The 25,479-nt window shown below is 39.8% G+C and overlaps 1 protein-coding gene across 1 annotated transcript in view; it reads left to right on the top strand.

Annotated features, from left to right (window-relative positions):
* Positions 1-1,555: 1,555 nt before the first annotated feature.
* The window catches only part of LOC136261344 (protein patched homolog 1-like), a 52,658-nt gene continuing 28,734 nt past the window's right edge, over positions 1,556-25,479 (top strand). The window contains exon 1 of the mRNA XM_066055335.1: positions 1,556-2,101. Coding sequence (XP_065911407.1) covers positions 1,641-2,101 — 461 coding nt within the window. The 5' untranslated portion in view covers positions 1,556-1,640. The remainder of the gene's footprint in view (positions 2,102-25,479) is intronic.

Below are 25,479 nucleotides of genomic sequence, written 5' to 3'. Positions count from 1 at the left end.
ATCTTTGGAGAAATGAGATGCCAGGTGTTTTGTTAGGACCCAGGGACACAAGGGCATCATACGCTTCTTCTATAGTGTTTGAAATTGAGTTTGTGCTTGTGGTCAGTATAGCTCCAGTAAGTTATCAACGTTGGACACTTCACTGAGATGAGTATGAGAATACTGAATTTAAAAAAAAAAAATCAAGTTGGCAGAGTCTGTATCAGATTCAACAAAGTGATTGTCAAAGTATCACTAGACAGAAGGAAAATTCCTGGTTAGGGTGAGGATTCTGATATAGCTACTTGAAAATATTGTTGTTGTGACGTGATGCGTATTCCCAGGATTCATAATTAGTTAGCTATCAGCGATTTCCTTCTGAAGTGACTCTTCAGATGATTTAATTTTTCCTTCGAGAGACATAGTGGGATGTCACTTATACCTGCAACGTAGGGTATGCAGGCACTTAATATGCACGATGCCTATATTGGCTGTGAACCAGAAGGGTTATAGTGGAGAGAAGAGGGTCTAATGCAATGCAGAACCATTACAAATGATTTTGAGGTAAGATTGTTGATTTTTTAACCATCACATTTCTTTGTTCTGCCAATGTGCAATCACCACATTTAGAATAGCATAGAATATCAAGACTGTAGAATAAATTACCATCTATTGATCTGAGCCAGTCATTGCCAGTCATTAAAGCCAACATCTACAAGTATCTACATCAACACTTCATACTCCCACGTCTGAGAGAATCCCCAGCCTGTAAATCCCTCAAAATCATTTGTAGTGGTTTTGTGTTGCATTAGAGCGACACTCTCCTCTCTCATTTAATGTGCGTGGAGACTGATGAGTTTGATAAAGACCAGTATCAAATATTAAGTCGCAGAACTGTTGAGATATTTTCTGACAAGCTGAGTGAATTGTGTAGACAGAACATGGGAGATAATGTACTATGAGGTCATGGATTCAATTAAGATTGATCAATGAATGGAAGAACTTACCAACATTGCTCCTGGATATCGCTACATGAATATAATACATTTTCAACAAATTTACAATTAACTTTTAATCAGTAATTAACACATATATAGCTGTATGTAGCTATGCTAATAATCATAGCTATATAGTTCTGTTTTTTTCCTGCATGGGCACATCAGTGGCTGACAGTTGGTCTGCACAGTAATAATTTCACATGTCTGGGACCTATAAATTATTATGTAGCTATACTTGACATGCAGACTCATTGTTATACGTGTGCATGGTCTTTGTAAAGATATACAGATTTTTAGCTAACAAGGTGGTCTTATACTGTACATGACCTCAAAGTTGAGTAGCTAGCTAGTTAAAATACAACTGCATGTGTTATAATTTATATTTCACTATAATAAAAAGAGTGGCTATAGTGTTGTAAGAGGAGCACAAGGGTTAAATTTCCACATAAGGTGAAGGTAGAATTCAAATTCACTGCTCAGATACCATTGGCTATATTCATTGCACATGCGCAACGGCCAACCAAGCTGATATATAATCACTAACCACACACCCACATAATAACTTCTCACTTCGCGATTGTGGTGTGGCACAAGTCAGGAGACTGAGGAGATTAGATTAGCTATCTATATTTCTAGTGAAGCAATAGATAGTTAGCAGTAGCTATGGCTGATCATGAGCAAGACGAAGAATATTTGCATCAGGCTACTAACGCTCTTAAAGCTATAGAGGAAGGTACAGCTACTGCTTTTGGGCCCGTCAAGTATGCACTAAAAGGTCGAGCAGTGATAGAGAAGTGGTTTGAGCTTCTTGGAAGAATGTACACCATCACCCCATACAGTGCTGTTTTCTTGTTCGCGTTGGTAATAGTGGTTTATGGAGTGTTCTGTATCGGGTTTGTCTATGCTGATACAGAGGCGGACCTTAACACCCTAGCTCTCAGAGTGGATTTCAAGGAAGACGCGGATTATACCAACCGTTTTGTTGGTACACCGGGCACACTGGAAGTCGTTCTACAGTATCGACCTCAGCCGGATTTGGACACTACCGACTTCACGAATTCGCTCCTTGATCATCTTAGACTAGTGAGAACAGCTATTGATTTGCCTGTAACCTATAAAGGAAGGTAAGGTTATATATAGTTTTGTGTATGCATTTTGCTAAGCTGTATTTATAGCTCAGCTACCAATGTACAGTAATAGCTATATATGTAATCATAGATCCTTTACACCCCCGGGATTGGAATCTTCTGTTTTTAACACTTCCATCCGCACCTCCGTCAACACCTTTCTACAAAGAGATCTATGAATTGATGCATCAGTAACTCGACTTTAGCGTATATTAATTCTCTGTTTAGTGGACAGTGCGGGCAATGAGTTTACTTCAGTTCGATTAACAAAGGATAGATAAGTACACAAAACAAATTGTAAGTTAAGAAGACATTGTTTCAGGCGGGTAGAGCTAGCCAACATTTGTCGCCACCATTCAAACGGCAAAATTTGAACACGGAGATATGGACTAATGACTTCGCTGGTTCGATTCCTTATCCCAAGTTATACTTAAGGACTGAATTTGACGCTCATAGAGTGAATAATTCCAGAGTTACAGCTAGCCAAAGTTTTAATCGCTTGGGTCTGTCAGCGAGTTTTGTCACTGTTTTTGCGTCCACAATCACCTTTCCGCCTTATTCGAAGTAAAGAACAAGGTTACTGTATCAAACAACACGAAATTCACTACAGAACAATGGATCAGAGTTTTCTCCTTCCAGTCAACACCAATTAATTAACGGTGCGGATAGTCCAACAAGTAAGTACAACAAGTATGCGGAGATTCCTATCCCGGGGTATAAAGGATCTATGATGTAATACATCGCTGCAGTTACTCATGCATACACGCATAGCTAGTCTGAGTGTCGCTAGTCTCTGGGAACGCCGGATCATGTTATTGTAGCGTAAGTGACCGATTATCGAACAAGGTTTATACTTTACTTCATAAATATCTTGAGGAAAGTAGTATCAACTTCGAATTTTCACCAGGAGGTGGCGCCTTTCTTGTAGAATACCTCACGTAAGTTTGAGCAATAGAATCCGATTAGTGTCCGTGTTATGAGTGAATTTTTGCATTCCGTAAAATATGAATTATCGAACACCGATACCTATTATCGAACGCCCATTAATTTGCGTTAATCAATTATCGAACGTTTTGCACCTTTTCTACTGTGGTGATTTCAGTGCAACCTACACACTCTTAATTATTATACCAACGTGTTATCTGAAGTACCATGATACTGTAACTGAAGTATAGTTTTGATACAAGCATGCACTTGTGAGTTACAACGGAAAATCGTTTAGTGTAAATGCGTACAGTGAAAAATCAGCACATTACGACCAATAACATAGTTTTATTATCCTTGTTTACAACAACCCCTTCTGTACAGTCTTCGTGGATACATCTTTTACTCAGGAAAACGACAAACAGTCAGCCCATTCCCGCCGCCAAAGTCACGCTCGAGTTGTACTTCTTTCACGGCGATTCCTGTGTTCTTTTTCTTCATTTCTTTGTCAGTGGTGATGAGTATCAAGACTGCTGTGATGTCCACACATAAACTCTAAAGGATGGAAAGCTCATTAAGAATAGGCTACACTATTGGAATTCTCCATTTAAACACCTTACGAGTATGCGGAATAATATTGTAAACTTCCGAATACGTTACATGATTTTTATGTTCGATAATAGGTACCGTTCGATAATAGGTCACTTACGCTAGTAGGGCGCTTTAGCTAACTTCTGTGTTGTGTATGGTGGCATAAACAGGTTAGAACGATTGGAAAAATTCTAATTGCTACTGACGTTTGTGTCTCTGTTCGAATCGTTGGCGTATAGCTCTATATAGCGTGCTAGTAAACTTCCACAGTGCGTCCGCAACAACGTTATGCTGATGTTTTATTAGATGAATAAAAAATTGAAAATTTTAAAATGGGAATAGGGATCGCTGAAAAAAGCCACCACACAAGAGGGGTGGTAATGTAAACCACAAATCCCTATTTTGACTCTGTCATGCATAAATACTTAGTTACATGCTCCAGTCATTTTGAAATGAGTCAAAATAGGGATTTGTGGTTTACATTGCCACCCCTCTTGTGTGGTGGCTTTTTTCAGCGATCCCTATTCCCATTTTAAAATTTCCAATTTTTTATTCATCTAGTTTGTGTACTTTTTATTTAATCCAGTAATGGATTTATTATTATTATTATTATTAGCGCTTTACAGTGACCAGCACTGAAGGTCTGTCAGCAACATGTGATTTGTTTTATTGATAATGATAATTATTGTAGATACTAGTTTCTTATAGTCATGTTGTCACATTAGCATCCTAATGCAGTGTTCACGAGACATGGAACTCTGACAAGTATATAATTATAAGTTAAAATAGTCAGTGTTGTGCTTTTATTATTTCAGCCAAGACCATATACAATAAGAAGAATCATATGCAGATTTTCCATGGGTGCATGGACTACAATATTGGCTCACTGGTGCACAGTAGTATAAATGATAATATAATGCTACATAATATAGTTTGTGTTGTCGTTCATGTGAGTACTGTATCCATTTGGTATATACAGTGTATACCACAGTGAAGAAATCTATGTTGACATGTATGAATGCATATGGCTTCCCACAAACAATATGTGGCATCCACAAATAAATTGTTTCACACACCACATCATATCATGAACCACGATAGTGGATTCATAATAGGGATCGCCCATGTTTTTTTCAAAAACTCTAATAGAACACACGCCTAAAAACCACCTTGGAAAGCATCCTGCAACTCAAAACCACCCTCTGGTGGTTATTTGCAATTAGTATTGGTCCACTAGTAAGTATTAAGTGAAAAGGAAACAGTATGTGTATTTGGGACAAAACTGAAATTTGCCATTTTGTTCATATGTGACCTAATTTTAGAAAACTGTCGATATCCGCACAATTTTCAAAATGCATTTTATTTGTTCTTTGTTTTCTACAGGGATAGAGGAATGGACTAGCCAAGTTTCAGCTTCCTAAGTTAAACAGCGTTGGAAAAACAGCACTAGACAGCCGGACGAGCAAATAATTTGACATGTACAGAAGCTATCGAGAAAAGAATCTACAGGCACTTACATAAACCATCATAACTTACTGATACAACGACATACGGAATTGAATCTTGGCTCATTGTGTTCGCCATGAATTTGTGCATCCACCGAGGTATAGTTGTTTCTCAGGCATGCTTCTGTGTTCGAGAAGGAAGGCAAATGTACGGAAAAACGATTGTCGGTAAATTCTTTTGTCACCGCAACATAAACAAACGTCTGTAACTTTGGAATCTTTTTGTGTATGGAGATGAAACAAAGATTTTTGTACTTCCTATGCACAGGCGAACACGATGATGCCTAGGATTTATCCATTAGCGGCTTAATTCACCCACCAGGGAGGCGATAAAAACTTGCGTAATTTTTTTTCTGGAGCTTGCGTTTTTTACCCATAGATTTTAAATGCATTTTATTACAAAAGTACTTTTTTTATTTTTATTTTTTTTTACAGTTACAATACAAATTACTCTACAACTAAACTACAAACACAATTAATTACAACAAGGGTTTGGGGAAAGGAAAATCAGAGTCCTCACACTGCAAAGCCCAGTACCGTAAAATCATACGGGCATTGTTCGTCCATAAAGAAACTGAAAGTTGCTGTAACAAATGTTTACGAGCCTGTTTGGTTGATGCACCACTTCTGGCTGTGGTGCATTCAGCGATGGTACGAAGGGTTTGAAGCGAAAATGGTGACCAAACAGGCTAGGTACTGTTGTGCGTATATCGACGGTTTTCCAAAATTCGGTCACATATTATTATTATTCATAATATTATTTTGTTTCACTAATGTACAGCAAACGTTATCCACTTTTTCGTGCTAAAAACTATAGCCATGCTTACTGAGTCCTTCCGCGTGTCCATAACCTATTAATAAGCCCGTATTCCACAGATCGCTAACCACCCTACACCTCGAAAATTTTCTAAGTTCTCTTCGCCATTGCACTATTGGCAGCAGCTCCGTATACTAAAGAAGCCGTATAACAATATTACAGGATTCTGTTCAGGGGCGTAGCCAGGGGGGGTTCAAAGGGTTCGGACGAACCCCCTTTTCAGAGTTAAGTTTTTTAAATCGTGATACTGGTTAACTAGAACTGAATTAACTTACACAAATCCACTGAAATGGGTAGCTACAGGTCTTCAGGCAGAGGAATTCAAGTACCTCTACTCGCTATTGCGAATGAATTTATAAGAATACACATGTTTACACGTGTACACGTGTTTACATGTGCACACCTACGAAATAAATGAAGCGTAAAAGTGCTACCTCAGGTGGCATTCTAAAGTTTTTTTCGAAAAGAATCCATGCAGAATCTAGAAGGCCAGATTCTAGTAAGTTGTAGCACATAGGCATATTTCTGTGCAAGAATTTTGTGGCTAATTGCAGATACAGCTGCACGTGGTTAGGCCAGCTAGTTGTGTTTGCATTATCACCTTCAGAATTATTATTGATCCATGTTTTAGGCTTGTCTTCCAAATCACGTGTGTCCTCATCTGATGTTCCACCAAATGCAAATGCTGAACAGCTTCCACCAGAGATTCAAGTTGGATCAACTTTAATACCAAACAATAATGAGGTAGATCACGTTTCTGACGGCAAATCTGATAAAGAAGAGCCACAATGCCAGCTGAATTTGCAGACAAGTCCTGATGGTGAGGTACCAGTAGTACATGGTACAGCTACTGAGATTGCTGCAAGTCATGTGAGCGGTGAATCTCAATGTTATTCTTTTGTGCGCAGTTCAGCAATAGAATCAGTAGATCATGAAATACCTCAAACTAATGCTGAGGTGCTTACTAGTAGTGTGTCACTATACTTATTTTCTAACCCTGCTGTTAAGGGTTCAGTAGATTTCACAACGTCTGTCACTACTGAGAATGCTGCAAGCACTTTGTGTAGTAAGTCATATTACTTGTTCAGTGATCCCATTGAACTGTGTTCAGTGCCTGGTGATACTGAGGTGCTTACTAGTAGTGTGACTGACGAGTCACAACAGTTAACATCTGAATTTGTTGCTTGTGATTCACAATTGCATATGGTTGAAGATATAGCCCTATCCTCTTCTGAGGAAGCTATATGTAGTATGGCTGGTGAGTCACACAACTTGTCTAGTGAACCTGTTGTACAAAGTTCAGCAGGTAGTATAACCCCCATCACTATTGAAGTAGCTGCAAGTAGTGTGACTAACACCACTAAATCTGGCTGTAATGATATTGGTACTTTGCTGCTTCCATCCAAGTCAATTGATGAAATAACCTCTATAATGCGCAACCTGTCCAATTCGGAAAAATATTCTCTCTTATTCAATCACATTGAGCCTCCACATGTTCTCCCATGTACCTATGCATTTGGTTGTAGCCGCAAATTTAATGTTGAATGGCTTAAAAAGTATGCATGGTTAAGGTACAGCCCGAAACTAGATGGAGTCTTTTGTGGTCCATGTTCTGTTCTTTTAACTGACAATAGAGCAAGCAAAGGTTTGTTTGTTAATAGACCTTTTTCACAATGGGTTAAAATTAGTGATTCTCTTAAGAAGCATGTTTACCACCGCCAAGCAGTTCAGTCTGCAGATATATTAAAGGAAACTATTGACAACCCCAACTCTCGTCTTGATGTAATGTCTAGTAGCATTTTGCAGTCAAATATTACAGAAAACAAGCATATTTTTAAGCAGATTGTTCGTGCCATAGAATATTTGGCAAAACAAGGATTGGCATTTCGAGGCCACAGAGAACGTACTGAGAGCACAAGTAATCCTGGTAATTTCTTGTCATTGCTAAGGGTATTTTCTGAGGATGATGATGTTTTACGAACTCACTTACAAAAGCCTAAAGTTAAGAATGCAACTTACTTGTCACCGTCATCTCAAAATGATATAATAGAAGTAATTGGATTTGATTACATCCGGGCCAATATCATTGCAGACATTAAGCAAGCACCATACTTTTCAGTTATTGCTGATGAAGTGTCATCACATAACAGTGAATATTTGTCATTGTGTTTGCGATACATTGATGCTGATTGTGAAATCCAGGAGAAATTTGTAGCTTTTGTAAAGCTTCCTAGGATAAGAGCCTCTGACATTTCAAAGGCCATTTTGGACATGTTGGGGAAACTGGAACTGTCAGTTTCAGATTTAAGGGGGCAGTGTTATGATGGGGCCTCAAATATGCGTGGACCAAAATCTGGAGTGCAGAAGCAAATACGAGATTTGCAGCCGAAAGCTCTGTACACACATTGCGCAGGACATTCCCTCAACTTGGTAATAGTGAGTTCTTGTACCATTCCATCAGTGCGAAATTGCATCAGCCAGATTAAAAGTCTTACTATATGGATCAAATCCTCACCAAAACGGGAAGGATTTTTAAAATCCATAGTACAAAAGGGTATCCAACAGGGAGTAATTTTAAATCGCAGTCCAATTTTGAATGTTTGCATAACCCGCTGGGTTGAAAACATAAATGGATGGGAAAGATTTTGTCAGACCTTTCCATTTCTTGTTGAAATGCTTGAATGCATTATTTATGGAACAGCAGACAGCGATTTTGAGACATACAATGATGGTTGGACAGGTGAAGATAAGACAGCCGCATTGGCCCAGTTAAAGGCATTGGAAAGTTTTGAGTTTTTTATGTACTTGTAGCATTGCAACGCTCATTGATGTACATAAAGGAAGCTGTCATTAAGCTACAAGGCGAGCAACAAGACTTAGCTTCAGGAATAGCTCAAATTGAAAAGTGTGGCAAGGATTTGAAAAGTTTGCGGACTAATGCTAATGATTTTTCAAGTCGAATTTTTTACCATGCTTCTGCAATAGCTAAAAAATGTAACATAGCTATATCCAGTCCACGAATTAGCAGACACCAGCAGCATCGTGCTAACCAGCCAACAGAGTCAGTAGAAGAGTACTTCAAAGTTTCTGTAGTAATCCCTTTTCTGGATCATTTGTCAAGTGAATTGTCATGTAGATTTGATGCTCACATTAAGCAAGTAGCACTGGTACAACATTTAATTCCACGCAAAATCACACAAAGCTCTTCATATGCTGATATAGATCAAGTAGTGCAATATTACAAGGATGACCTCCCTAATAGATGCATTGTTGATGAAGAATTTGATAGGTGGAAACACAAGTGGGTATCAATACCTGTTAGTAAGAGACCGGAGACTTTAAATGAATGTCTAAAAGAAAGCTGTCTTAAAAGTCTTCCTAATGTCTTTGTTCTTTTACAAATCTTTGCTACCATACCAATGACCTCCTGTTCTTGTGAACGTTCTGCATCTGGCATAAGAAGATTAAACAACTACCTGAGAGCTACACAAGGTGAAGAAAGACTCGGCGCTTTGGCTGTAATACATAGTAACTACGGTACCCCTTTAGATAGGGACCATATTTTAAGACTGTTCATGACAAAACATTCAAGAAGAATGGAATGTGGGACACTTCTTTAGTAACTAAGTGTGTATTGTGTAGCTAACTATGACTATATTTATGATCATAATTGTAATTTTTAATTGACTAACAGCATTGCTTTTGATGTATATATTTTTATTGAAATCACCAAAAAAGTTAAAAACCGGATGATTATAATATGTATGTGTTGTCAGCGGCTGGGGGCTGCGGCCCCAGACCCCCGCTGTGGAGATTCTATACTTAGGGCAGAACCCCCCTTTTGGAAATCCTGCCTACGCCCCTGCTGTTGTGTGAGCTCTTTGGGTTTGTTGCAGCATTAATCAAGTACTTAACAGCACTTCTTAGACTTAGATCGCGCATAGCGTCTCTGCGTGGTGAGTATAGTCTACTTCCTGTAAGCGCACAATCGCGATTTGCTACGAGCGACCATACAAGCGCCCTCTCAGAGACATAACGAAGTGATAGCGCTGATACCAGAGACTATTCACTGTTATGAATTTAGTTTCTATAAACCATATTTCCTTTCCACGCAAAGCCTCAAGTTGGGTGGAGTCAGTATTAGTGTTAAAACTATTTGTGAGTGCCTTAATTGTCTGACCACATTGTGTAAACAACATGGCTTCATGCTGTTGATAACCCATGGTTTACAATAGACATTGCAGCTACACAGTACCTGACTTTGTTGTTGTCAACGATGTGTGTACATGCAGATTAGCTACTCTACAGGCTAACTGTATTATGTATATGATGTGGTATGTAAAACAATTTATTTGTGAATGCCACACTGATATTGTTTGTGGGAAGCCATATGCATTCATATACTGTCTGCAACATAGATTTTTTCACTGTGGGTATACCCAATGGATACAATACTCACATGAACAACAGACTCTAGCTGCACAAACTATATTGTACGTAGCATTATATTATCATTTATACTACTGTGCACCAGTGAGCCAATGTTGTAGTCCATGCACCCCTTGAAAATCTACATATGATTCTTCTTGTTGTGTACAGTCTTGGCTGAAATAATAAATGCACAACCACTGACTATTTTACCCTATAATTATATGCTTATCAGAGTTCCATGTCTTCAATTGTCTTGTGACAGGTAGCTAGTTCAGTATCATACCATTTGGTATGTGTATATTCATGAACACTGCATTAGGGTACTATAATATGATGCCAATGACTAAGAGACTAGAGTCCTGACACTTGTAGTAAGACAAGTTAGACAACAGCTGCTCACTATTGTGTGTAATGTATAGTCTCGTCCACAGCCAAGAGCAGTCAGTTAAATACTCTAATAATGTAGTCAATTAAGTGTCAACAACAAAGCTTACACTGAACTTGACAGCCACTAATTGTAAATTGCTCTACATATCTACAACAATTATCAATAAAACAAATCCATTACTGGATTAATAAAAACTACACAAACTAGATGAATAAAAAATTGGAAATTTTAAAATGGGAATAGGGATCGCTGAAAAAAGCCACCAAACAAGAAGGGATCGCTGAGGTGGTAATGTAAACCACAAATCCCTATTTTGACTCATTTTAAAATGAGTATGTAGCTAACTAAATATTTATGACAGAGAGTCAAAATAGGGATTTGTGGTTTACATTACCACCCCAGCGATCCCTTCTTGTTTGGTGGCTTTTTTCAGCGATCCCTATTCCCATTTTAAAATTTCCAATTTTTTATTCATCTTACATATAGAGTTAACTAGATGCCGGACTCAATGGGTCAAGAACAGATCCTGGGATGCGTATTCGTGTAAGCTATTCATTATAAAGGATGGGATTATGGGCCTGATATTGGTGCTCCATAAATAGATTGAACTGACACCCGAGCCTACAGGACATTACCCTTGGGCAATTGTCTGCCTGCATATTAGCAAGCATGTCTGTCCTCTTATTGTTTCAGGCTCAAGTGCTTCCTGAAATAACTCATCAATTAGTTTTCCTCTGCATTTTGGGGATAACCCACCCAACAAAGACGGGTTAACAACCCATCAGTTATATCCCCAAAATTGCTTGGAGCATCCATCTAAGCCCATAATTAACCCACATAAGTACATGATAATCTATTATTATGTGCATTTATGCATAGAAGTAATGGTACATGTGTTGATTGGAAGGTGTTAATATTCAGTTAAGCTTGATATAATGTAACAAGCCCTTTGAAACAACAGAAGATTTGAGTTTTGATGAGGCTGTCACTTAATGTATGGCAGATAAGCTGGGCTCTGCCAACAACTTCAGTAGAGTCTAGGTGGTAAAGAATCTTGGATCTCTGCTACTGCTGCGGCAGTTCTGGAACTCCTCTTTAATTTAATTAATTAATTAATTAACCCTTTCACCGCTGAATTTTCCAGCAGACCATAGAGTCTGCTACAAATTGCGCTATACAAGCTTAACTGTATACTATAGTACTTAGTTACCATACCTATAAGTAATCGCTATAGACTAAGGATCTCAACTAGGTTGTTTTTGTTTACGTAAATAAAACCGCTAAGTAATTACAAGATAACAAAACTGAAAATTATGGTAAAAACAGCTTAAATAAGTAGTTAGTTACAAATAAAGTTGTTACAGGTAAGTATTACAGTCCATGCAACTATTCTAAACAGTCTCCTTACTGAGCGATTGTTTCTTTGGCTGGTTTCTTCGAGATTTATCCCAAATCTTGTATCACACATGCGTATACGCACACAAGCGAATCACGCCACACTTCTGAAAAACAGCCGACGGTGATCCTTGGCTGTCTTAGCCTATCAATAACAATCCAGTGGACTTCAAAACGTGACTATCAACTCGAGGATGCATGACAGTCGTCTTTTCTAACAAGAAAAACTTTGTGGTATTACGTAACAAACCCGCAATAGTGTGCGAAAGATCCGGTTATCTCAGAAATAGGACCTCTGTGGGCGTGCGCGTTTCAGGGTAAGCGCATCGTACTATAAAACGCATGATAGAAGTGGTAGCGCATTAGAATTGTACTCGAAGCGCCTTTTATAGCGTCAAACCGGATAAATCCGGTTGAAGCGGTGAAAGGGTTAAACTGCATGTGCCCTGCAAACTTGCCAGCTGGTAAATTGGCTGCCACTCTTTGTTTGAGAGTACTGCGATATAGCACTGGGCCTCTCTTAGATTCCCTGGGCTAGTGGTGAAACACCTTGTACAGGCTCTGCCTTCTGTGCAACCCCTCCAGTGCCCAACTGGTAGACTTGATAATGATGGTAACTATACTGCCAACAATTATGGTCCCTCCTTGTCTGCCACAGTCCATTAATCCGTTTTAGTACAGCTTGATCCTGACCATCATCACAGATCAGTGAATTGACATATGCAGGCCACCCAATTTCTAGTCGGGTGCCACACTCAGCCTCCTCAGGAGGGACGGATGCAGCAGTGTCACAGAATTCATATTACTTTTGAAAGACTTCTCAAATTCTCCTTCTTTGGTTGTATGTACATTCAAAACTGTCACAAATTTTGTCACACTAATCAACTAGACAAATGCTACCATATTTCTCTTTTTTCGTGACACTCAAAGTATCGCGGCTTACATACGTATGTGCACTGTCAAGGGTAGTAAAAGTATAATTGTGAATACTCAAGTAGCTAGCCATTATCTCAAGAATGACTGAGGAGGGCATTGTTGAATCTGATGCCGGAACTTTGTCTTCTGCTGTCACAATGCATGGTACCTGTAGCTATGGTGATTAGACATGTGTACAGCATGTTTGTAGAATGGTACACCTTCTCCTGTTATGTCTAAAGACATGTGTATCAATACTTATTTTACTTATTTATTTATTTTTTTAAGAAGTCAATCAATGTAATTAATTGTCTGATGTTATAATCTCCAAAGTAGTGTACCAATGGCACATTTACCCACACTAACAACACCACTTAATAAATCAATAGCCAATTGTCACTGCTGCAGGCTCGCTCCTCGATGCTATTATCATCTGCCTGTTAGCAGTGACAAGGTAGAGACTTTGATTGGTCCATGTAAGTGTAGCACCAGATACTTTCAAATGCGGGATATGGAGAAGTCCTTACTGTGATTGGTGATCTCCTGCTTTGTATATATGCAGTCAGAGTTGTTCCAGAGTACTAGTAGTGGTGAGCTGCCATATTGTATACAGGAGATGATTATGAAACACAAATCCTATAGTGGGGACTTTGGAATCATTAGCAGGGCATAGTGTCCTATCTTGTCCCTCAATATAGATGGGAGGTATGGGACCAAAATTATGGGACCAAAATTATGGTTTGTGAACCAACAGCCAACAGCCTTACCAAATAAAGTAGTATTTGTTGCCTGCACTCCCACCAATTGAAGTGGATTCCAGTATTTTGGAATGGCTACTGCTACCATTGATGAAATGTTTCTTTGTGGTGATAAAGAATTAAAGTGGTAGGTCTGCCCCTAACCAGCAATATATGTTCCCCCTAAATCTGGATTAGTTGTTTCTTGTTAAACCAGTATGTATAATATTGTAGCCCAAGTCCAGGTTTACAGAAAGGAACCCACAATGAGGTCACACTTAAAAGGTGGAGATGTGGGCTCCTTGGTATGGAAGTCTTACCCTTGGGGTCCGTATTTTATGTATAAAAAGAAAATGATTAGCCTAATTACCTTAGCCATGGACCCTGGGGGAAGACCCCATAGTGGACTTGTTTGGGCCTCTATTGCACATGTGCAGATAGAGCAATGTGTTTTGTGACGAGATTCAATGTTTCGGTAACCCTACATTGCTGCCGTCTGTAGTCATAAGTAAAAAACAGACTGGCCGAGTGAACAGTCCAGCTGTTTGCCCAATCTCCATAGTAGGATACAGATGGCATATTAACATTGCTCGGTAGTAAATAGCTAGCCATTTGTCACTGCTCAGGCTCACGTCTTGATGTTATCAACTGCCTGTTAGTAGTATCAAGGTAGAGACTCTAACTGATCCATGAAAGTGTAGCACCAGACACGTATGTAGGGAAGACAGGTATGAAGAAGTTCTTCCTGTGACTGGCTACCTGCTCTCCCCCACTAGAAGCCAGATTACAAGTATACTTTTTGGGACAGCTGCTGCCACCATTGATGGAATTGTTTATAGTGAACAATAGTAGGTCTGTACATAATTAATCAGCAGTATTTTCTCACCACATCTGTATTTTGTTTCTGATTTCACTGATATTGTAGCCCAGGTCTATGCAGGTTTACAGAAAGGGAACCCACAATTAGGTCACACCTAAATAGGTGGAAATGTGGGCTCCTTGGTATGAAGTCTTACCCTTGGGTCCATATCTTAAGTGGAAAAAGAAAGAAGAAAAAAAATAGCCTAATTACCTTAGTCATGGACCCTGGGGTAAGACCCCGTTATGGACCAGTTGGGACCTCTATCACACATGTGCAGATAGAGCAGTGTGTGCTTGTGGTGAGATTCAGTAACACTTTTTCCATGCTGAAATAGTAACACCAATAAATCAGCCATGACACTCGGAAATTGCCCAAAGGAAGAAAATAGGATTACAGCAAACAGGCTAGCCTTTGAGTTATATTTGTTCCTCTTTGATGTGAATGAGCAATGGTGGCAGCTCCAACAGTAAGAAAATGGGTAATTAATCCAGTCATAATATCTTTAGAGTTCCTTTTTCGAAATGATTTCCCTGGTTTGTTGCTCTTGTTTCCAGTGGAGGATTGCTCTACTTTGGTTGGACTGTCAGAGGCTGTTGTAAAGAGTAGTAGTCTCACAGAAAGTCAGAGCTATGACATAACAGTGAGAAAACATCCATGTGAAAAAAAGTTATAGATATCTATTTTATAAACTTCTGGGTGTTGAGTTTTGACTATTTCCACTTACAGGTAGATAGTTGACATTCTGGTGGTCTAGATGTCACGCTGGTCATAAGAATTGGATTGATTTAGTCCAATTTGTGGATGTTCCCTGATTTTTTTTCTCTCTTTGGTAGAGGCTGGCTTTGACAGTAGCTGCAGAAGGACCTCTAGCTGCTGGTGTGGATATGACATCATCCTCTGCTGACAAGAAGGGTGGTTGTCTCACACTTGGAAGGAGGATCATACACTCTCAAGACAACAGTTGCATGAATACACATTGACAGCCAAGCTGCTACCTGCAACTACGTATACCACAGGCAGTCAACCACTGCATGGAACAGAAGACAATAACATCGCAGCCAACCACTGCATGGAGCAGAAGACAATACCATTGCAGCCAACCACTGCATGAAATAGTCGTCATGAGAATACGCCAGTCTTGCCGCCAGCTGGAAGTTCCTGAAGATAGTGTTGCAGTGGACGAGGTTGAGTGATGCACTGTAGCTAGTACAGTTAGTCTGAGAGTGAATTTGATCCGTGGTTTAAGAGTAGCCTTGGTTGTTTATTATCTCTGCCTTGATATCTGGATTTCCGGTAGCTACGCGGCTCTGGATCTCCACCGCTAGTGCTATGGTCGTTTACTTCGGGCTTCTGGCGATAGAGGTGTTGCTACCACGGGGGTGGGTGGAGGCGTCACTGTGAGGAGCTCTTAGCTGCGGCACTGACTCTTTTGACGAGTTTGATGGGGAAGACGACAACGAACTTATGACGCTAAACTGATACTCAACTCCAGAAAAGATAACAACGGCTCGCTAACTGTTTACTTCAAATGTGCTGGAATGTCAGACTGGACCCCCTAATAGACCTCTTTGAAATATAAGCCTATATTATTGGAATGCGCTAGGGGGGTTGGGTCAAAACCTGTATGACTAGTGTGACAATCCAGGCAAGCTCGTCCTGCTAGTCAGTGGCGTATCTACACCCGGGCCTACCCGGGCCTGGGCCCTGGTTAATTTGACTTGTGCCCTGGTAAATTCTTTTCACCATCAGTGTTGAATAATCACAAAACATTAAAGAATACTTATGCAACGCTGATCCATGTCAAATCTAGCTTTTCTTTCCAGAGAATAGTGCCCATTCAAGATTAAGTCAACTGCAAAATTCAGATGTGAACATACACGAGCAAGTTTTGAGACATGCACCCCGTATATGGTTGTGTGATGCCTTTGTAGATGATAGCTACTGACTAGTCCAAAGGTATGGAGTACTTGTTTAGTCAATGTTTTCATTTATTCTATTTGTAGGTTGACTACTTTAGTCCACAGTTGTCACGTGATCGTATATGCGCCTGGTGCTTTAAATCCAAGTCTCGAGTATTAGGCATTGCTGTATTGTATGTGTGAAGAAGACGATAGTAGTCAACGTTTGTGTCTAGTGATATTAGTTATTTTGCATGCAGTTAGTGTAGGTATAGCACATAGATAGTGATGCACAACACATTTTAGATGTTATATTGATGTCCATATGAAGATGGGCATATGTATGTGGCTGAGTGGCTTGCCCACCCAGTGCCCGGGTAAAGTAAGAAGTCTAGATACGCCACTGCTGCTAGTTAACCCTGTTTAACCTGCTGTTAAACTTGTATTAGCCTGTAGAGTAGCTAATCTGCATGCACACACATACAGTCAGATACTGTGTGGCTGTAATGTTTATTGTACACCATGGGTTATCAGCAGCATGAAGCCATGTTGTTTACACAATGTGGTCAGACAATTAAGGCACTCACAAATAGTATTAACAAGACTAACTGACTCCACCCAACCTGAGGCTTTGTGTGGAAAGAAAATGGGTTTATAGAAACTACATTCATAACAATGAATAATCTCTGGTATATTACTTTGTCATGCCTCTGTGAGAGAGGGGATGGTGTAAAACATTGACTGTGGACTATGGACTGAACTATGGACGAGTATAAAAGATCCCATTTTACCCATTTACATACCCTAGACCAGACCCTATATTTGGGAGTACTTATAAGTGACTAGAATTGGGTCGGCGGCACCAGACTAGTCAACAACTGCCATTTTCAGCCACAACAGTGATGCTTTGAAAGATACCCACTTGAGACTTACCATACTAACAGTTGATTTCTTTATACATTGTATATACTTGTAGATTGAGCTGATCAGTTTAAACAAATGCACTCAAGAGCACACAAAACCACAAAGGGATAATTTTTATTGAACTTCAAAACATTTCTCACACACCATTTGATAGTATGCAGTTGGTTCCATGTCCACATCCAATAGCTACTGTGTATTACTACAGTGTATAATGTACAGCAACCAGGCACGTCCCTGCAGCTGGCCTTCATGTACCTAGTGTACTCATGCCAGACAAATTCAGTCATTTTGTACCAAGACTGGCTATGTGACACTTATGGGCTCCAAGCTAACAAATGTAACGTTCAGGCCATTTCCAGTCCACAGAATTAGCTGTTGCATTTTGGTGCATTGAAATATAGCAGAAGTTGTTTAGATGATTTGTCACTCAGTCCAGTTCCTAACTTGGCCATCCCTTAGCTGCACCATACAGTGGGATTTGGCACAAGTTTCAGCTTTCATCAGTATACTTTGCTAAGAACTCAAACATTTTCATTAGCTATTCAGTCCATAGTCCACAGTCAATATTTTACACCATCCCGTGAGAGAGTGCTTGTATAGTCACTCGTATAGCAAATCGCGACCGTGCCCTTACAAGAACATGGGCGATCCCTATTATGAACCCACTATCGTGGTTCATGATAATATGAAGATGAACAAAACAGCAAATTTTAGTTTAGCCCCAAATGCACATACTGTTTCCTTTTTACTTGATACTTACTAGTGGACCAATACTCATTGCAAATAACCGCTAGAGGGTTGTTTTGAGTTGGAGGATGCTTTCCAAGGTGGTTTTTAGGCATGCGTTCTATTAGAGTTTTTGCAAAAAACATGGGCGATCCCTATTATGAACCCACTATCGTGGTTCATGATTAGGCATCATTGCTTAAACATATTCAATAGCTATAACCAACATTTATAACAAGTTCACCTTGTCCTTTCTGTAGCTACTAACAATGGTAAAATATCGAGGGGTTCGACACCTTCGCAAATCTGTACGTGATTTGAAATCATTTCACGATTTGAAACCTGATTTGTGATTTGAAACTTCACACGTGATTGCCGTAGTATGATTTGTGATGTTATATGACCTTATAGACATTCTTGCCAGCCACTTTGTACCTAAACAATGTTCACTTTGAGGAGGATACTATATCCATCTCTCTACAAAAATTGACTTATAAATTTTCATTTTACCTTTTGTAATTAAATTATGGAATAGTTTACCTCCACCTATAGTTGATTCTTCCACACTTGTATTAATTTAGATACTTTTATGTTTAACACCTGTGCGTTATAATCTGTCATTGATTCCTGCACAGTAATAATAATAATAACTCAGCCTCTTTGCGGTAATCGAAGTCTACGCGGTCACACCCACGCAGGCGCCAGCTGTAAATTACGGTACTACTGAGGTTTTCACCAGATCACGTGGGTGCCGGCGTGATCTGGTGAAAACCTCAGTAGTATTGTGATTCGAGCATGCTTGCAAATGTCATGCAATATTGAAACACTCATATCAAGAAGTTTGCGGACATTTGCTATACTTATTTCATGGCAAAAAATGCCAGCTGGAACAGGCATGTCCAATACATTTCGATTGGAAAACCACAAAATTAAATTAATTATTGTGTACCACTTTCCCCATACATTTTATATTGGGCATTTTGGGGGCATGCAATAAAAAGTGTAATAACCCGCGACACGTGATAGATACCTCAATTCCAAACCAATTACAAATTTGGAAAGAGCAGTGAATAGCAATTAAGATGAGCTATAGCAGAAGGAAATCAGAGAAAATTTTAGCTTGCCATTTTAAGGTTGAAAATCACTTACTTTTTCTATGGCAAATTGAATGGTGGATATTTGGAAAGGAACGCTCTGAGCTATTTTGATGTCTTGACAGCCATTAACCTTTACTACATTAGTGTTACAATGAAACAAAAGCACTGTGAATTAGTTCTGCAGGTTAGTTTGTGAAAATTACAGTGTTCCGTGATTAAGCAAAATAATGTCCATGCCATGTAGCAAACTTCTTCATATGACAGAGAATGCAATACGGAAAATAGCACAAGGGTGTGGTTTACAGCTGAGTGCTATATTGGCACTCGGACATGATATTGAACCAAATATAGTGTACTATATTTGTCTCTCTCGCCACACACTTGTACTGTATTTTCTATAGTGTACAAGCGTCTGGCATGCAGAGCCAGGCCCTCATGTGAGTGAGGGGTTGAACCCTGGAATCCTCAACAATGACCACAACATCACCTTAAATATCATTTAAGATCCCGGGAAATGTCCATTACAACCTATAATCTATAATGAATAACAGATGCTGCAATAAGCCATAATGCAGGTCATGGATTCTATGAAAGTCTGACTCCGCCAGATTAAAGTGTATGCAGTGCTTTTACTAGTTTAAGGTGCTCGTGACTATATTTGAAGTGATACAATATGTGGTTCCTTGTACTCAGACAACATTTAAAATGAAATCCACATGTTATTTTTTTGATGAAGGAAGACTACATTCAGTATAAAAATACTTACATTGGAGGTGCTTCCTTTTCTCTTCAACACAGAATTCCGCTAGCCTGTACTATGTAGCTCGGCTATGTGAGATTCTTTTATTAATTCAAAACTAGTCCTTTGTTTTTTTATACTAGCTTGCTGGAAATCACTCAAATAAACTTCAGCTCACAACTCTACGGGGGGGTGTTCATAAAATATATGGATGATTCCCATTTACAAGCATAAGGAGGTCATCACATGTGCTTCTGTGAATTGACACCCTAGGCTGTCAGCAAAAAGAAATGGGACTCTAAGGGGGTCCATGGTGTGTGCATTGTATGTACTGTGGTATGCCAAAAGGCACCTGTCGGTATGAAGCTATGTTGAACAGTGAAAAATCAAACCCGTAGCCTTAGCCGTTATCAAGTTATGCTTGTCTGAAGGTGGCAGGCAGGCAGACAGGGCATGACCACTACAGGATAAGTGCAGGGACTACAAAAATACTCAACAGAAGTATGCACAAGTAATGATCCTTGGGACTTTAAATGTAATGATCCCTATACTCCTTGTATATACCATGATCACGTAAAACTTCAAACATGCTGCCAGGTGTATATTTAGGTATATAGACCTCAATCACCAAAGCAGGTTCAGGCTAATAGTAGCCTTTGCCACACTGTTGTAACAATTAACTGGATTTGATCCACTCGGGTGTTAACTGCCCAACAATTTGTCACGTAGCTCTATCTCACCCTAATGCTCCAACTACAAATTTTCTTTAAAGCAATCTAACCACACGTGATACGTTACAGTACATTACATCACACACAAGTCATTACATCATATAGTTACATCAATCAAAATCTAACTTTCATTACACTCCCCGTGTTTTATTCACTAATGTTACAGTCTTTGATACCTCTCTGCTTAACTGAATAACACTCTCTTAAATTCAATAGATAATCTCTTCTCCAGGTTTTGACCAAATTCCAAAGCAGGGTTTTATGACTATTCACTCTTCAAGTCAGTGTTTCATAGGTACTCACCACTTCAAAATAATTACTGTTCGGTAAACAGGTAATCTTCCTTCCATAAATCAAGTGAGATGGAGTTGAAGCATGATCAATTCCTTCACTGTCATCATGAACGTAAGTTAGAGGTCTAGCATTAATCACTGCTTCAACTTCAACAACCAGTGTTCGTAATTCTTCAAAGCTTAAGTTGGTACTTCCTATAGACTTCTTCAAGCATCTTTTGACCCCACGCACCATTCTTTCCCAAAAACCACCCCACCAAGGAGCCTTCTCAGCTATAAAGTTCTATGTAATTCTGTTGTTTGTAAGGTAATGAGAAACTTCTGGTTATTTTGCCAACTTCTTTGGAAGCAACCTTAAAGCTCTTGGCATAGTCAGAAATTAGGGTAGCAGGCATACCACGTCGGGTAGAGAATCTACGTAGAGCAAATAGGAATGATGTAACATCCAAGCTGTTGGTCAATTCAAGGTGTATTCCTCGGGTTGAGGCACATGTAAACAAACTGATGTACACCTTTTGTAACTCATTTGAGTCTGTCAACTTCTCATCACTAATAAACAGTGGTCCAGCAAAGTCCAAACCAGTGTGGGTGAATGGAGGATCTTCTGATACTCTAAACTTCAGTATAGGCAAATGGAAGATCTTCTGATACTCTATATAAATCAGGTGAACAAGCTACTGAGTAGAGAACTCCTTCCACTTTCTTATAAATCACACAGGAATGTACCACACAGCGCACTGCTTGCCTGCCTTTCAGTATCCAGTACTGTTCTCTCAAAGTGGTCGAAGTGTCTCTAACTCCACTATGGTTTTCTTGTGTGCATGTTCAATCAATAGTCTAATGAAGGGATCTTTATTAGGAAGCAGTAAAGGATTCTTGTTATTGTTAATCAAAGAAAGAGTTGTTAATTTGTCCTTGTGATGTTCTTAAGCTTAGGATTCGAAGGATTAAATGACTACAACAATACGATACAACAGTGTGGCTAAATCATATTACAATCTTGTGCCCTTATAATACATAATGCTCTAAGTCCAGTCTCTACACTCCCTCCCCCTTAACAATTAAGTGTATCTGTGAGGAACCTTGCGGTTTAGCCGTTTTGGGTATCGACGTTCCATAGAATTATCTGTATCCCTGGAAATGGCTGGCGGTGTATGGGAAGTGTCATCTGCATCATTTCCTAATGTGTTGTCAGCAATGTCACTTGCATCACTTGGTATGACCAGATCATCATCTACAGGGGGTGAACTGTAAGTGTTTCCTCTCTGCAACAGGTGATCCACATGTCTTCAAATAACTCTCCCATCTTCAAGTCTTACTAAGTATGTCAGAGGACCCACAATCTCACTTACAACTCCTGGTATCCAATGTGGCCCAGAACAAAAATTCTTAGCACTAGCTCTCTGTCCCACCACGAATTCTCAAGCTTTACAGTGACTGTCATGGGTGGCTTTTTGACGAGCTTGCTGGTCTAGAACTTGTGAACCCCTAACTGGCTTGCAAATCCAACCTGGTGCGAAGTGAATGTCCCATTAGCAGCTCACAAAGTGGTTGTTTTGTGGTTGCATGAGGTGTTGTCCGCTAACTCAACAAGAACTTGGCCAGTTGCTGTGGTAAATTCCCTTCAGACCTGGCAGCTTTCAAGGCTTTCTTCATGGTTTGAATGAATCGCTCAGCTAATCCATTAGTTGCAGGGTGATAACGGAGCACTTCTGAAATTTTTTTATACCATTCTGTTTCAAAAATTCTGCAAACTGTGCTCTGACACAAACTGGGGGCTATTGTTGGAGACTAATTGTTGTGGTAATCCATGAGTAGCAAAAATATGTCGTAACTCCACCACAGTTCTGGCCGCAGAGACTGCAGCAGGACCAGTACCCATTTCTACTACTTCTGGTCATTTTGAATAAGCCACAAGGAACATTCTATTCAAAAATGGTCCTGCAAAGTCCACATGAATTCTAACCCAAGGGTTAGAAGGCCACATCCATGGGTGTAATGGGGCTTCAGGTGGAGAGTTGCGAACTTCTTGACAGGATCCACATGCTTTACTAGTGGTTTCAATGTTATTATCAATGTTGAACCACCACACATGGCTTTTTGCAATTTGTTTCATTCTGTTCATGCCATGGTGCCCATCATGGAGCTCCTTTAACACTTTACAATGAAGACTGGTTGGTACTATTCTCATTCCCCATAACAAAATGTTATTCTCAATTATGAGCTGGTCATGCCTAGACCAATACAGCTTCAACTCTGGTGCAACATCTTAAGGCCGCCCACTTTTGGTATAACGTAACACAGTTCCTAACAGGGGATCTGTCCTGGGAGCTGACAGCATATCTACTTTGTTCACTGGAAGGAAAAAATTTGTGACAAGTTAAACAAAGTCACATCTCTTGGGTTACCTACTGTCCCATTCCCTGAAATACGTAAATGTGAAAAACAATCTGCATTAGCGTGTCACTTTGTTGGTTTAAATACAATATTATAATGATAAGCAGACAGCAATAAAGCCCAACGTTGCAGTCTAGCAGCAGCAGCCACTGGTGGAATACCTATTTTGTCACCAAAAATTGTTGTTAAGGGACGATGATCAGTTATGAGTGTGAATTGGTGACCATAAATGTACTGGTGAAATTTTTGGATGCTAAACACTAGTGAGAGTGCCTCTCTTTCTATCTGTGCATAGTTGCGTTCATTTGGTAATAGATTTCTGGAGACAAAGGCAATGGGCTTCTCTGTGCCATCAGGATAACAGTGTGACAAAACTGCTCCAATACCATAGCATGATGCATCTCCTGCCGACTGTAAGGGAAGGGCAAGGTCATAGTGAGCCAAAACAGAAGCCGACGACAGAGCTTGTTTTGCTTCCTTAAAAGAATCTTCATATTGTGTTGACCACTTCCATCGGGCTCCTTGACGTAATAGGGCATTCAATGTATGGGATCATGGTAGATAGATTTGGATGAATTTTCCATAATAATTTAACAGACCCAAAAATGACTGCAGTTCAGCTGTGTTAGTAGGAGTAGGTGCCTGTTGGATGGCTTCAAGCTTGGCTGGAGATGTGTGAATACCCTTCTTATCAATACAGTAACCAAGGTATTCCACTTCAGACTGTAAGAATACACACTTTTCTAGTTTCAACCAAATTCCTTGCTCCTTCAACAAATGAAAAACTCTAAATTCTGTAAATGTTCTTCTTCAGTCTGACTGGTCACCAGCACATCATCAATGTAGCAAATGACATTTGGAACCCCTTGCAGTAGTGCGTCCATTGCACACTGGAATATTGCAGGGACTGCTGCAACTCCGAAAGTTTAATCGACAATATCGAAACAGTCCCAAATGGGTATTTACACTAACTAGCTTTGACGACTCTTCATCTAGCAGCATCTGCTGATACGCTGCCGACAAATCTTATTTAGTAAACTTCAGGCCACTTGTAAGTGTGGCCAACAACTCTTGACGTTTAGGTAGTGGATACTGGTCCACATTAAGGACTGGATTGAAAGTAACTTTATAATCTCCACATAATCGAACATTTCAATCTGCCTTAGGTACAGTTACTAACGGAGTGGCCCACTCACTGTATTTGACTGGCTGCAGTACTCCCATTAATTCCAGGCGTTTGAGCTCTTTCTCGATTGGCTCCTTCAAAGCAAAGGGAACAGAATGGGGGCGGCAAAACTTGGGTTGAGCATCCATTTTCAAGGAAAGTTTGGCTGGGAAATCTTTCATGGTTCCCAACCCTTCTTGAAAAGTTTCTTTGTATTTTGTCAACATATCACCTAGTACCTTAGAGTTCTCAGTGACTGCTGCAACTCCCAAACTCTGCCAATCCAAACATATGTAGTGCAGCCAATTCCTGCCCATCAAGTTTGGCCCTGACCCTTCAACCACAAACGGTTTGTGTATACCATCATAATTGTCATATTTGACATTGACATGTAGTTCCCCTAATACCTTCATTGGTTGAGCAGTATATGTCTGTAGGGTCACTTGTGAGGGCTTCAAACAGACATGTGGAAGAAACTTCTGTCTTGTACATTGTGAAATTATAGTGACAGCAGCTCCTGTGTCGACTTCAAACAGCATCGTGGCTCCATCAAGCTCTAACTGAATCGTTAAAGGACGCAATCTGGCACAGAAAATGGCATCAACTGACAAGATTGTTTCTTGGTCTCCAGACTCACTTTTGACATCCACCCACTTGGCTCCCTTAGACTTCTGTTCCTGTCTGGTTTCTGCACAACATACTTTGGCCAAGTGGCCTCTCTTCCCACAATTATCACTAATGTAATCTCTAGCTGTATCGACAATCACTTGGACTATGATTCTCCTTACCACAACGATAGCATGATTTACTTCCTCTAGAAAACGAGCCAGAGACTTTGTG

Source organism: Dysidea avara, chromosome 7 (assembly GCF_963678975.1).
Source record: "Dysidea avara chromosome 7, odDysAvar1.4, whole genome shotgun sequence".
In the NCBI taxonomy this organism is placed as follows: Eukaryota; Metazoa; Porifera; class Demospongiae; order Dictyoceratida; family Dysideidae; genus Dysidea; species Dysidea avara.
The sequence above is the reverse complement of the archived record's forward strand: the minus strand, read 5'-3'. Positions and strand labels throughout refer to the sequence as shown.